Below are 14077 nucleotides of genomic sequence, written 5' to 3'. Positions count from 1 at the left end.
CCATTCACAGCTGGTTCGGGTACGTGTTTTCTTCGATGGATGCAAGATGGGTTGGGGGTTTCCCTAAACATTTCTGGAGACTCTCAGATGTCTACAAGGTATGAGGCTGAAACATTTGTGATAAAAGTGAATTCTCCTGGCATGAGAATTTAAATGAGAGTCCTTCAAAAAAATAAATAAGTAAATAAATAAATCCTTCAAATGTAAAAGGAACTATAAATTAATTACTATGAGTACTTGTCCCTTTCATGTGTATAAGAATCTGGATATGACTGTTGATAAGACTTGGTGAGGTTTTCCAGACTGGACGGTGGAGAAGCAGTTCATATGCACGTTGCTATGATTAATTAGGACGTTAATGTCTATTACATTTATTTCACTATCATTCCCTAGCCCTGTGTTAGCATAATGGAGATGCATAGTGTACGCATATGTAGTATTAATGGTATGGAACAACATCATAACTATAGCAAAACATGTTATTTAGAAGCCTATTCTTAATTATTAATTACTAATTTATACACTCCTCTATAGTGATTCAAATAGTTAGGTGAAAAGTGCTCCTTGAGTTTCATTTTCTAAAGCTAGTTTTGCTTTGAAGTTGGGGTGTCCACTGTGCTCTGGGCAGGGATGCGGGAGAGGTGACGAGGTGGTGACAGGCAAGTGGGAGGAAGACAAAGGTAAGTGGCATGGTAGGAAAAAAATACCAGCTTATGTAAGTCAGAGACACTTGGGTTTATGCTCCCTGTCCCCAACCCTGGCCGTGGTGGAAAAGCACGCGGTATTTACAGAGCCCTCGCCAGCTCTCTGGGACGCCTCGATAATGAACTCCCTGGCAAACTCTACATAACAAATTTTCTTTTCCCTGAACAAAGGAAACCGAAAAATTATAAATAATTGTTTTTCAGTTAAATGGGCCAAGATTTCTGTATCCCTTTTCTATAAGAAAGCATGCAGATTTGCATTAAGTGAGAATACGTGACATATGGAACTCCCTGCCTCCGGTCCTTTTGTTTAGAGTAGGAAGAAAACTGTTTCTTGGATCCCAAATCAAGCAAAATCAAGTAATAACGGGCTTTTTTCCACTCCCACTCTCTCCCCGGGGAAAGCAGCAAGAAGAGTCAGAACTCATTGGAGCGTGCAGTGGTCTGGTAATAAGGTTTCGGCCAACTCCCGCACCATTTCCACCCGTTAGTAGGAGGACCTGCTGAGTCTGGAAGCCAAGATCATCCGTTTGATTCAAAATTCCTACCTTTGGGCTTAATTCCTACCTTTGGGCCAAATTCCTACCTTTCGGCACTGTGTGTAGTGTTTGGATGCCGCTTGCTTGGGAAGATTTTATATAGGGAATAAAAGGCGTAGGAAATGCTTTATGCAGTGCCCGACTCTTGGTATTGGGTGCCCTGGAATTTTTCTCTTCTGTGGCTGAAGTGGATGTTTCCTCCAACAGAGACAGAGGGTGTCTTCGTTTTCACGGAGGCCTTAGGAACTGTCCGGTTTCTAAGTGGGGGGCTTCCTAGCCTCAGTGCCCTTCACATTTTGGGGTGGGTGGTCTGTCCCGTGCATTGCAGGCCCTCTCACTGCTGCCAGTCTCCTGTGCCGACACCCCAGAGCTGTGATCACCAAAACAGTCTTCAGACCTCACCAACTATCCCCTGGGAGAACACCCCCTCTGGCTGAAAACCTCTACCAACCTTGCCCCTACTGTCCCCCCCGGCTCCTTTCCTCACCGCATCCCCGGGACAGGAGGCAGGAGTCCTGAACAGCAAGTTCTTTCTAGGGCCCCAGTTTCAGACTGAGCTGATGCCAGGCAATAACATTTTCAAAAGCACCGACATTCATGAATGTATTCACCTATGTATCCACCCATCAGTATTTGTTAAGCGCCTGCTGTAATCCAGGCACTGGGATGATGAGGATGAAGAGCCACCTTGCTTTCGGGGGGTGAAACAGAACTGGGCGCCATTTCTGTCAATATACTACTGGGTGCGGAACACTTATGTCTCTCTGGGGGATGGTGTGCCAACACAGCCACGCAAGGGATCTTTTCTGCTCAGAACAATGCATGGAGACGATGCCGTGGGCATCCGTAGGATGTCCTCTGACCCTAGGGAACAGAACTGTGCAGGACTTCGGTCCTGGGTCCTTTTGCCAACTCCTAGAACACACATTTCTGCAAACAGCATCTATTCTGTACAGCTCTGAGTTCTAGACCATCTGAGACTCTTCATCAGAGCTTACCTGGCCAGATGTTTGGTGTGGAAAGCGTGAAATCTCAGCTCTGTGATGGGAACCACGGTCTCGACGACATCCCCAGCTGCCCTCAGAAGGGCTTTCTCTGTCCTTCTCCTCCGGGGTCAGCCCCAGGATGCTGGGACCTCCTTGGAACTTCTACCCAGGAATAGATCCCGGAGAAGTTCCGATGGAAGACAATCTCCCTGGCCATTCAGACATTTGAATGGAATTGCGAGACCTACTACTGGCAATTCAATCAATTTTCAGTGGTAATGTGTGATTTCAACACTGCTATGGTCTCCTAGAGGCTCATAAATGAAGTATTTCATCTTCTTCTGCACTCAGAAGTAATCACCTAATTTCTTGGTAGTCTAGCCCATTTTACAGACACCTACTGAGGTTAGGCAGTTTGTCCAAATTATCCTGAGATACTTATTCAGCATGAAACCTCTTTCAAGCTCACACACAATTCAAGCAGACCCATAGGCTACTCTTTCTACAAACTCAGACCCTGTGCCACTTGAGCATGGCGAGAGAGAGAGAGAGATTATTTTCACTCGTCTTCCCCCAGAACATTCCCGGGGAATACTGACCCAAAGCCGGCCGTCCGCCCCAGCTCGGACTCTTCCACCACTCTGTCCCGGCAGGGTTTACGGGGATCGCCTTCACAGTCGTCCTCATCGGAATAGTCTCCACAGTCGTTATCGTCATTGCACTGGAGTCGCTTCTTTATGCACCTGCCTGCAATCAACATCAGGAAGACGCTGTGCGTCTGGTGCCACGTTTTCTCTCTGTCAAGTTAGCAAAGGCAGTGGAAGGCTGGAGTGCAGGGGACACATACATCCGACTCCAGACTATCCAGAGCATGCAGATGTCCCATTTGGGCGCCCCTTTCAGGTTTGGAAACACGAGTGCCTAGAAGTGTGTTTTGTTCCTGTCTTCCACCCAAGAGGGCACACGGAAACCCACGAGGAGTCAGAGCGCAGGGCTTACCTGTTCCACACTTAAAGTCATTTCCACAGTCCTCCTCAGCGTCTTCACAGTTCTCGGAGGGCACACACACCCGTCTGTCTCCTAGACTGGCCACGCACTTTTTCCCATTAAATTGTCCAAAGGCCTCAATTGTCCTGTAGCGAAACTATACAAAACCAGCTGGAAATATTAGGATTTCTAAACCCCAAAGGGGTTATGATCTAAAATTGCATGCATGCCTCCGAAGCCTTCCAAACGCACACAGTTTCAAGGTGGGAGCCGCGAAAGCAGTCACTACCATTACTCCCAAAGGCCCACCTCCCACTCTAGGCTGGCAGTGTCTTCTAGAGAGGGTGGGTCTCGTGGCACTCATGTAGCATGCATGCAAAACCCAGATTACTCAGCAAGTGATCCCTATGAGATGTTTATTTTTCCTTCTCAGTTTGCAGCTTGGTGGGAGGCTCCCTGCCTTACCGCATTTCCCTGGGGACGCTGGCAATACGGTTTCCATCTGGGGAAGTCAGCGGGGAATAGCATTGCATGCTTACCGACTGTTTCAGGCAGGGGTCGCACGGCGACCATTCGCTCCAGGAGCTCAGTTTGCAGTCTATGGGCGGTGGAGGGCCCGTCACATTTTTTGGCTTCGTGGGAGAACTGAGATAAGAGAACACGTCAACTTAGCGTGACCATCGAGTGTGCCTGTTTCCCAGTTAAATGTATTTGCTGTCTTTTCCCTTTCCAAATCATGCTACTTACCTTTTTATTCTCTCGCTCATTCCTTCGTCACTTTACCACACACCATTTTGTAATTTCAACGACCTTTTTGTTTCATTTTTGTACTGAATTGGAATTTAACTTTCCACTCAACAACAACCAAAAAGTAAGGGTGATGAGGAAAACTAGCTGGGCCTCCTGTTTGGTGTCTCACGTTGATTAGCCTTATATTTTAAGTGGGTTTATGAATTCACTGAAGCGACAAACCTTGTTTCATTTTGCACCCCGCTCCCCACTGCCTTCCTCTGGCCCACTGACAGTCTGGCAAAGACTGGAGTTGCCTGGGTCTCCTGCAAATTTAAGGTAGCATCCGGGGCTCCAGCTGGCGTAGTCGTTCCAGAAGCAAGGGCCTTATCAACCAGGCTTTCCCACCCCTGCATCCCGCACTTTCTAGACGGGAAGCCTTACCACTTCCTGTTCCGCTTCAGGACGCATTGCTCATCTCCCTGCCTCTTAGCAGCCTGTGTTCTGTCACTTACAACTTTCCCTTCCTTTCCCAGACCCGATGCTCGGCAGTGCTTTTCTGGCTTTGAACTTTTCTTTCTCTTTTGGTTCACCATTTGGGTCTCTACTGGTTGCAACACCACCTGTGTCTCTCTCATTCAATGATGGGGGTGGGTGATGGGTGGGTGGGGAGGCCAAAGCAGAAGCTACCAAGCAAGAACTCTATCCACCTCCTGTTCCCACATCCCTGAGCTGGTGTCTCATCTTTGTGCAGCGCAGCCTCTTAGTGCAGGGGGCTGACCAGGTAAAACGGATCACTCCACGCAAGGCCTAGACCCCAGCTTCTCATTGAGACCTCGATCCATTGAATATCTCCCCCATGTAAAACGCTCCCTCATTTCCAACTCTTTTCCATTGGTAATACATTGTGTTCAAGGCTTTGACATTAAACACAAGCAAGCAGATGCGTGAGCAAATGAAACACTCTTCCTGAACTTGGCATTTTCTTTCAGCCACCCTCATCTCCCTTCACAGGGATGCTTAAAGAAATTGCCATAAACATATTTATGTTTCTCTGTCAACCAAAATAATAATAGTTTCATCTCCTCCTGTAGCCATACATGGTCTGAGATACCTCCCAAATCCTCTCATCTTCTTAGCCACCTTTCTTGGAAAAGCAGTTGCACCCTGGTCTCTCGTCTTACCTCCCCACCACGGCTCCACCCTCCCGCCTCAAGGACACTGTTCTTGCCAAAGTCGAGGATGTCCTTCAGGGGGCCTCCCCTGGTTCCTTTCAGTCCTTATCTTGTTGACTTCTTCCCAGAGGTCACTGTGACTGACCACTCTTGCTGTTTAAAAGACTCCCTTCCCTTGGACAGAACGGTCCTAGACTCCTTTCATTTCTCCTCTCTCCCCTGCCCTCTATTCCAGCTCTTCTGTGCAGGCTCTTCCTCCTTTGATAGTCTCTGAAAAGCTGTTTTTCCTCAAAGTCCTGTGCTTGGAATTTTTTTCTCTCTCCACACTTATTTCTATGTATATGCTAATGACACTCAGCGATAAGTCTGCAGTTCAGACATCCTTTCTGAATTTTAAACTGTTGGACGTAACTCGCGATCGCACATCTGCACTTGCATGTCTTTGTGGCTCAAAGAGCTCAACAGATCTCAAAACAAACTATTTTTGCACTTCTCTCAAAGCTGCTCCTCCCCTGCATTAGTGTCTTGGTAAATAGCACTTCCACTTGTGCAATCACACTGCCTAGAGGCTTGGGTGTTAACTTGTGTTTTCCTGGATACCCCACGCTCATCTCCCAGATCTAATCAACCACTGAAGCCTGTTGTTTGCAGTCTCCTGAACGGCTGTCCAATCTATCCTTCCTTCATCTCATCCAGTGTAGACATTTCTCTGGTCTCTGCTAACATTACGTCTCTCCTACATGACATAAGTTTCCTTCTAATCCAGTTTCCATAACACATCCAGAGGGATTTTTTTTTTAAAGGCAAAGTTGATGATATCATTCCTCTACTGAAAACCTTTCAGGGACTTCCCTTTTGCTTTTAAGATAAAGTTCCAATTTCCCAACACAGTGTGACAGGCAGAGTAATGACCCCAAGGTGTCCCAATCCCCGGAATTTGTGACTTATGTTGCTTTACACAGAAAAGGGACTCTGCAGATGTGATTAAGAGGAGATGAGTTATTTGGGCGGGCCCATTCCAGGCGTGTGAGCTCAGGAGCAGGAGAGTGGTTCAGAGGGGTGTGAAGACAGGAGAAGAGGCGGGCAGAGCTCAAGCAAGAGAAGGGATTGCACTGAGTGTTTCTGGCTCCGAAGATGGATGGAGGCCACGAGCCAAGAAATGGAGGCAGCTTCTGGGAGCTGGAAGGATCAAGAAAATGAATTCTCCCCCAGAGCCTCCAGAAAGGAGCACAGCCCCGCTGGCACCTGGAATTTAGTCCGGCGAGACCCATTTCAGACTTCTGACTAATAGAATTGTAAGATAATACATTTGTGTGTTTTTTAAGTCACTAGTATGTGGTCATTTGTTACAGCTGCGATAGGAAAATAAGACACACGGTCTAGAGCAGGGGTCCCCAACTTCTGGGCTATGGACCATACCGGTCGGTGGCCTGGTGGGAACCGAGATGCTCAGCCCAGGGGGAGCTAGAATGGAATGCACTGGATTCATCTCCAAACCGTCCTCTCCCCACCCCCCCTCCCACCACCCATCTGTGGAAAAATTGTCTTCCACAAAACCAGTCCCTGGTGCAAAAAATGTTGGGAATTTCTGGTCTAGAGAACTGTACGTGGCTGTATCTCCTTACTTCTTCAACTTCATGTTTCTCCATTGAATTTCCAGCCCCAATGAACTTGACACTTCTAAGATAAGCACTGTTACTCATACCTTCAGACCTTTAAAAGGACTTTTTTAAAAAAGATTTTATTTATTTTTAGAGAGGGCAAGGGAGGGAAAGAAGGAGAGAAACATCAATGTGTGGTTACCTCTGGCATGCCCCCTACTGGGGACCTGGCCCACAACCCCGGCATGTGCCTTGACTGGGAATCGAACTTGAGACCCTTTGGTTTGCAGGCGCTCAATCCACTGTGCCATACCAGCCATGGCTAAACCTATTATTTCTTTTTTTTTTAAGATTTTATCTATTTATTTTTAGGGAGGGAATGGAGGGAGATAGAGATAGAGATAGAGATAGAGATAGAGAGAGAGATCAATGTACGGTTGCTGGGGGTTATGGCCTGCAACCCAGGCATGTACCCTGGCTGGGAATCGAACCTGGGACACTTTGGTTCCCAGCCCGCGCTCAATCCACTGAGCTATGCCAGCCAGGGCTAAACCTATTATTTCTGATTTCCCATACTAATGTCATCTTGGACACACATTTTTGCCCCTGAGAACCTTCTTTAACTTCCAGTATAATTTACTTTTCTGTGTACATATTCTTATAGCATCTTGTTTTTCTCTATATCTTAAGCTCTTTCATAATGATAGATGCACATGGGTCTGTCCAAAAGGTATCCAGCCATGTTATATGAAAAATAGGGATATTTTTAAAGAAGTTACAAGACACAAGAAACATTGTACATAAGACAATGATGCCTTAGTTCACTTCAAAGTAGGTATTTGGTACCTCACATAGTTCTCCCAATTGCCATTAGCTGCTCTGTTGCATTTTTCTGAATCTCATGGATGGTCTAAATCTCTTCCCTTTCAAAGATGATTTTAGTTTTGGGAAAAGCCAGAAGTCATGGGGCATGAAATCTGGGCTGTAGGGAGCTGAGTCACCTGGGTGACCTGATATTTCTCCAAAAACCTCTGCACCAGACATGATGCATGAGTGGGCATGTTGTCATGCTGAAGCTGCCAGTCACCAGTTGCCCATAACTGTGGCCTTCTGAATCATCCAAATAGTTTCCGTGGAGGAATGTTCAAGTCTAACGCAAAATTTGATGCAGATTCACAGTCATTTTGAATACAATGGCCACACAGTACACATGCACACTCAACAGCATCTACCGCCCCCACGGACTAGTGCAGTGAAGTTGTCATTGTTCATGCATGTGTGTTCCAGTCCACTCTCCTTGGCTGCCAGGTTACACTGATGTTGCACAAACTGTTCTCGTTATATTAACAATGATTGGACTTTTTCTGGAGATCTCATATATCATTCAATTAATTTATTTTCACCCATTTATCCATTCATTTATTAATTCATCAAATATTTATTAATTGTCTACAACTTGCTAGGCATCAAAGACATAATGGCATGCAAAACAGAAAAATGAGATAAAACAAAAACCATGATCCCCAGACTAACAGAGCTCATGTTCTAGAAAACAATATCAGTGAGTTAAGGAACTTTTAAATCTTGTTCACATTGCATGTACCAAGTGCCTAGAATGTAGTAAGTGCTCAGTAAATTTCTTTAAGCCAATCAATGAACTTCAAGAAAGGGAAATCCTTCATCATTTTGTCTTGGGTAGTCTTTTATTTCTCTAGGTTATGCTCTCACGGGGAACCACCCACCTGTATTTATGCAAAAATTGTTAGGCATTAAGTTTGTCTCTATGATTGGAGACAACATTTTTGTAGGCCTGACACTTGCCTACACCATCTGGAAAATCAGGAGTCCTGAAAAGCATCAGTCCTTTAAAATTACAAATTAAAATATATTACACAGGCTGCCAAAACTCCTTGAAGAATCTGCTTTCCTGGAAGTCTGATGATTAGCGTATATCTGAAACCACATGACTGAGAAATTACCTGCTAGAACTTTTCCATAAAACTAAGGTGGCATCTAGAACTGAGAGGCCTCATCAAGGGTCAATGGCAGAATCCCCTGTATGACCTATAGCATTGGTTTTCAATATCGGTAGCATTTTATATCCCTCAGTTATTAAACATGGGGATTATAAAATTGTGATCCTTACTCCAAAGCAATTAAATCAGGCCTTCTGAGGACTGGCTTTAGGCAGCAACGTTTTTAAAAGGTATGCCAGGGGATTCCCATGTTCACACAACAATGAGAAACACCAGCCGGAAACACCTGGTGGATACCCACACTGTCTGATGGGATGTTATTTAAGTGGGAGTGTTCGTTCCATCAAAATAACCCAAGGCTGAGGCCACAACGGAGCTGGACCACAGTTATTTTCAGGAGTTACTCTAGGCCAGGGGTGACAAACTTATTTTCACTGGGGGCCACATCAGCCTCACGGCTACCTTCAAAGGGCCAAATATAATTTTAGGACTGTATAAGGGTAACCACTCCTTAACAGTTAAGCGAGAGCTCAGCACTGCCGCTGGGTAGAAACAAGGTGCTGGGCCTTGTGTTGCCACCGGTGCTCTAGGCTCTACCTATTAATGTCTCTATGGAGTTTTTCAACATCTATTTTCTTCAGTATTAGTGGTGTTGCCTTTAAGTGGACTATCGCCTCCTGTCTTTTTTTGTATTCATCACTTACTTAGCTGATCATGTTCTTGTTTTGTTTTAGCATCTCCCTGTGCCTTCACCTGGGCTTTCCTCTGCATGTGTTTGTGTTCAGATTTACTCTTCTTACAAGTCTTATACACGTATGTGACTGCTGGACTAGAGCCCATCCCAGTGACCCCATTGCCCCCATTTTAACTTTATAACCACGTTCAAGACCCCATCTCCAAATGCAGTCACCTTCTGAAGTACTAGGGATTAGGACTTTAACAGGTGAATTTGTTGGGGGGAAGGACACAATTCAACCAATAACACTCAATGCATGTTTTGTGAAGCCCTGGCTGGTGTGGCTCAGTGGATTCAGTGCTGGCCTGAGAACCAAAGGGGTGTTGGTTTGATTCCCAGTCAGGGTTGTTGGTTCGATTCCTAGTTGGTTCAATGCCTGGGTTGCAGGCCAGGTCCCCAGTAGGGGGCACACAAGAGGCAACCACACATCAATGTTTCTCTCCCTCTCTTTCTTCCTCTCTTCTCCTCTCTCTAAAAATAAATAAATCTAATGAAAAATAAATAAAGATTTTTGATAAAGCAATTTCTTATATGTGTTTACTAGTTTTACTGGGCAAATTTCAAAGTTCATTTTCTCATTAAGTCTTTATACTATTGACGACATTAGTTATGCTTTACAGATGGAAGACTGAAACGAGAACATTACAGTGCTTATCCGAAGGCGGGCAGTTGGCAAAGGAGGAGGGTTTAGCATCTGCATCTCCGCCCTCGTAGTTCACTGCAGTTTTGCCCCGTCCCCTGTGCTGTCTTTCCTCCTCCCCCAGCTTACTCAGAGTCTCTTTGAAATAATCTAGAAAGTCACAGCTTACTCAATAATTTATGGATGTAATAGTCTCACCATTTTTAGACATTTTGAGATATCAAGGACAGTTGAGTAAATAAGGACTTTTTTAAATACAATGGCTCCAAGTAAAACACATCTATTGGTCAACGTCATTCTTGCCTGGAGGTATTTTAAACTTACATCTCAGTGATGTCAAATAAGCAAAAATAAACTGAAAATTCATTTCACCTGGCTGTTTTGCCTTCCTTGCATGAGATACCTGGATACTTAGAGTTAAAATAAAGGCAGGACTTGAGGAAATTATTAGGAGGAAATGAAAGATTATGCAAAAGAGATGTGTTGCACTACATCAATATAAGAAAAAAGGTGAGTGGTCTTGCACAGCTTACTGTGAGCCCAACACCCCCTCCCCAGCCCCCCTGGCTCACTGTGCAGGTAGCTTTCACAGCTCAAGGACTGCACACGTGCACACTCACCATCTGCCCTTCGCCACGCTGAGCTGTTAGACTGAGTGGAGAAGCATTTGTAAAGCACTCTCTGGATCCTTAGATGAAATGTGTTTATCAAGTGAAACCTGTCTCCAAGTGTTTCAAACCCAGCTTGATAGTCACTCCCTAGATCAAAGTGAGGTGCATCAACATGGCAGGAAGGTGTTACTCTGGGCCAGAAATGCACTCAGTAAAGGACCACTGACATATGCCTAGTCCCACCCCCTGGCCATGAGGTTTCTCACTTTAGAAAAGGAAGACCGCGGGAGCAGCTCACACTCCGGGACGTTGGCTGCAGGCGGGAAGACACCTGCTGTAAGAAGGACTCTGATCGTCAATACAGAAGGTGATGTGGCTCCTTTGAGTGGAGAAATTCAGGACTGCCAGTCCTGAATAGATCTGCCAGTTTGTCTACTTCATGAGATTCATCAAGATGAAAACAGCAAGGTCCTACCCTCTAATTTTTCTCAGGACCTTTCTTGATTTCCCAAGTCTCAGTTAAGAGCCAACGTTCAAAACCTTCACGGAGGGTCTGCTCTGTGCCCTGAATTGTTCCAGCGGCTGGGGCCAAAGGCGGCATCCTTACCATCATGGAGCCCACACTCCAGTGGGTGAGATGCAGTGCGCGTCACCAGCAAGCATCGCATGCAGTGTGAGTTAAGACAGACGAGTTGTGAGGGAAAATAACGCAGGGCAAGAGGAGAGAGATGGCCCTAGGGCTGGGGGAGGGGAGGGAGGTTTCTCATACAGGGTAGCGCAAGCACCCTGTTGGAGGAGACGGGGTGGTTTAAAATATGTTCCCAGACAAGACACACAAACAAAGACTCATAGGCACATACAACAATATGGTGATTACTAGAGGCCGTGTGGGGGGGGGTAGTAAAGGGTAAAGGGGGTCAAACATATGGAGATGGAAGGAGATTCGATTCTGGGTGGTGGGCACACAGTGCAATATGCCGATGATGTATTGTAGAATTGTACCCTCGAAACCTATATAATTATATTAACCGATTTCACCCCAATACATTTAATTTAAAAGATGCTCACAAAATCTTTGACATTGTGCACATCAAAGCTGGGGTCAATGTGCCCCTTTCTTGAAGCAGACCGGGTCTTTGTCGCTGCCTTGACCGGCAGGGTGCCATGGAAGCAAGCCTACGTGACGTTTAAAGCGAGGTTAGATACGCTGTCCCCATGCCACTTGTGCATCTAAAGACTCTCATGCTCAGAGCCTTTCTGTGCTATGCATGAGTCCACACACACACACACACACACACACACACGGTGAGGGAGAGAGAGACAGGAGAGATGCCTAAGGAGGGTCGATGGCTCCAACCCTCAGCTGGGAGAGTGGGTCTTTCCAGAGCAGCCGGCAGACACGTGGGTGAAGAAGCCAGCGTGACGGACCTAGCTCTGCCAGCCACATCCATCTGCATCCCTGGGGGGAGAGCCCTGGCAACCGCTTCCTGGAGCCCATTCAGCCCCAGGGCTCCTGAGCCGAAGAAACAGCCCGTGTTGTTTTAAGCTACCATCTTGGAATGAATGGTTTGTTACACAGCAAACAATGACCAGAGCAGGAGGCAATGTTTGAGTAGGTACCTGAATGAATCAGAGAGAGGCTGTGTGAGGGCTTGGGGAAAAAAAGTGTTTTAAGGCAGGGAAAAAGCAGCCAGAAGCCTGAGGTGGCATGCCAGAGGCACAGGTGGCATGTTGGAGGCATGGCGCGGACAGCAGGAAGGACGGCGGTGAAGATTCCTGGGGACGGAGGTGGGCTGTGGGGGAGAGTTTGGGTCAGATTCTGAGCTTGTTTAGGATCCTCAGAAAACTGTCACTGCAAGAGTAGCACTCAGACTTACATTTGAAAAGTCTCCTCTGGTTGCTGGGTGGAGAGCGGGCTTTCGGGGAGTGAGCGAGAATGAATGCAGGCCAGAAAGAGTAGTGGCTTAGGCCAGAGCAGTCACGGTGAGTGCAGAGAGAACGGGGAAGACATTTGGGACCTAAATGAAAGGTAGTGCCGACAGGATGTGCTGTTGGATCATATGCAGGAATGTTACCAATGACGTAGTCACGTGTGATCCCCAAGTCATTAACCCGAGTAAGTCGGGGAACAGCGATGCAGCGTGCGTGAGGACAGGTGGGGAGATCCGTGGGTATGTTTTGGACACCGTAAATTTATGATGCCTGTTAGATTTTCAAGGAAAACGTGTTATCTAAGTATGTAGACATGGGGCTCGTGGTAGAGGTGGGCACCATAGATATCAACCTGAGAGCTGTTGGAATACAAGCGGTGTGGCACACAAGGAGGCTGGATGTGAGCAAGTGTGTCTGGAGTAAGGCTGAGGCCTGAGCTAACTTCTCATGAAAATGTTACAACATGCCTGTATGCTGGCGGTAACAAGGGAACTACTGATGATGCAGGAGACGGGGCAGAAGTCAAGGCGCAGAGTTCCTGCTGAGGCTAGAGCAGAGGAATCTGGCGAGCAGTAGGCTGCTTAGGTTCCTGGGGACAAGTCTGTCCCAACATCATCATGGGCTTCGCTCAGAGACCTTGGATGAGCTGCAGTTGCCATTTACCTGTTAGTATTGCTCTCTAGATGGACTGTGAGCCCAGTGAGGGCGGGACCCTCGTGAGACATTCGGTGCTACGCCGCTGTAGCTCCCGATGCACTGTCCAGTCGTGTTGCAAACTCAGTAACTGTTTGCTGCGTTCACTGGATGAATAAACAGGTGACCGTACTTGGTCAATCGTACTTGGTAAATACCTGTTAACTTGTATTGAATATGGATATTACAAACACAGGTGGCTGCAGCCAAAGAAGGAGGAAAAACTGACATTTTGGATATCTTCGATTTAGTAGTTACACTCAACATTTTCTATTAGTGAGTGTTTAGGTTACTTTTCCAGATCGCTGAGGGAAATTTAATTAAGATAAATTGAACAATAATTGCTGTCATTTATGGGTGCTTAGTGTATGTCAGGAATTCTTTGAAGCCTTTACACAGATTAGCTCAATTTTTACACCAGCCCTGTGACACATCTACCCCTGGTAACACCTCCCTTTAAGAACACTGAGCCGAGCCCAGAGATGGTAAGTCGTTTTCCTCATGTGACCCAGCAGAGGGTACTTGGTACTAAGTTAGGACTCACGCCAGGCAGTCCCCCTGCTGAGGGCACACAACAAGCCACCCTCAGGATCTGTACCTCCCAGGCTAGTGCTGCTTAATAAAATCAATATGGAAGTTATAACTGGACTACAAACCCACCACTGATATGGCCAAAAGGTGAATGACCAGCCTGGGAGAAAACACTGGTGATTCATCCCACAGACCAAGGACTAATTTATCAAGTGATCACAGAAGTCCCTGAGAGAA

General features: G+C 46.4%; 1 protein-coding gene across 1 annotated transcript in view; it reads right to left on the bottom strand.

The window, feature by feature from the left end:
* C9 (complement C9) overlaps positions 1 to 14077 on the bottom strand; it is a 43018-nt gene that overhangs the window by 23073 nt on the left and 5868 nt on the right. The window contains exons 2-4 of the mRNA XM_036020190.1: positions 3756 to 3861; positions 3229 to 3373; positions 2829 to 2976 (exon numbers count right to left, since the gene is read on the bottom strand). Coding sequence (XP_035876083.1) covers positions 2829 to 2976; positions 3229 to 3373; positions 3756 to 3861 — 399 coding nt within the window. The remainder of the gene's footprint in view (positions 1 to 2828; positions 2977 to 3228; positions 3374 to 3755; positions 3862 to 14077) is intronic.

The sequence above is a fragment of the Phyllostomus discolor genome, chromosome 3 (genome assembly GCF_004126475.2).
Source record: "Phyllostomus discolor isolate MPI-MPIP mPhyDis1 chromosome 3, mPhyDis1.pri.v3, whole genome shotgun sequence".
Classification (NCBI taxonomy): Eukaryota; Metazoa; Chordata; class Mammalia; order Chiroptera; family Phyllostomidae; genus Phyllostomus; species Phyllostomus discolor.
The sequence above is the reverse complement of the archived record's forward strand: the minus strand, read 5'-3'. Positions and strand labels throughout refer to the sequence as shown.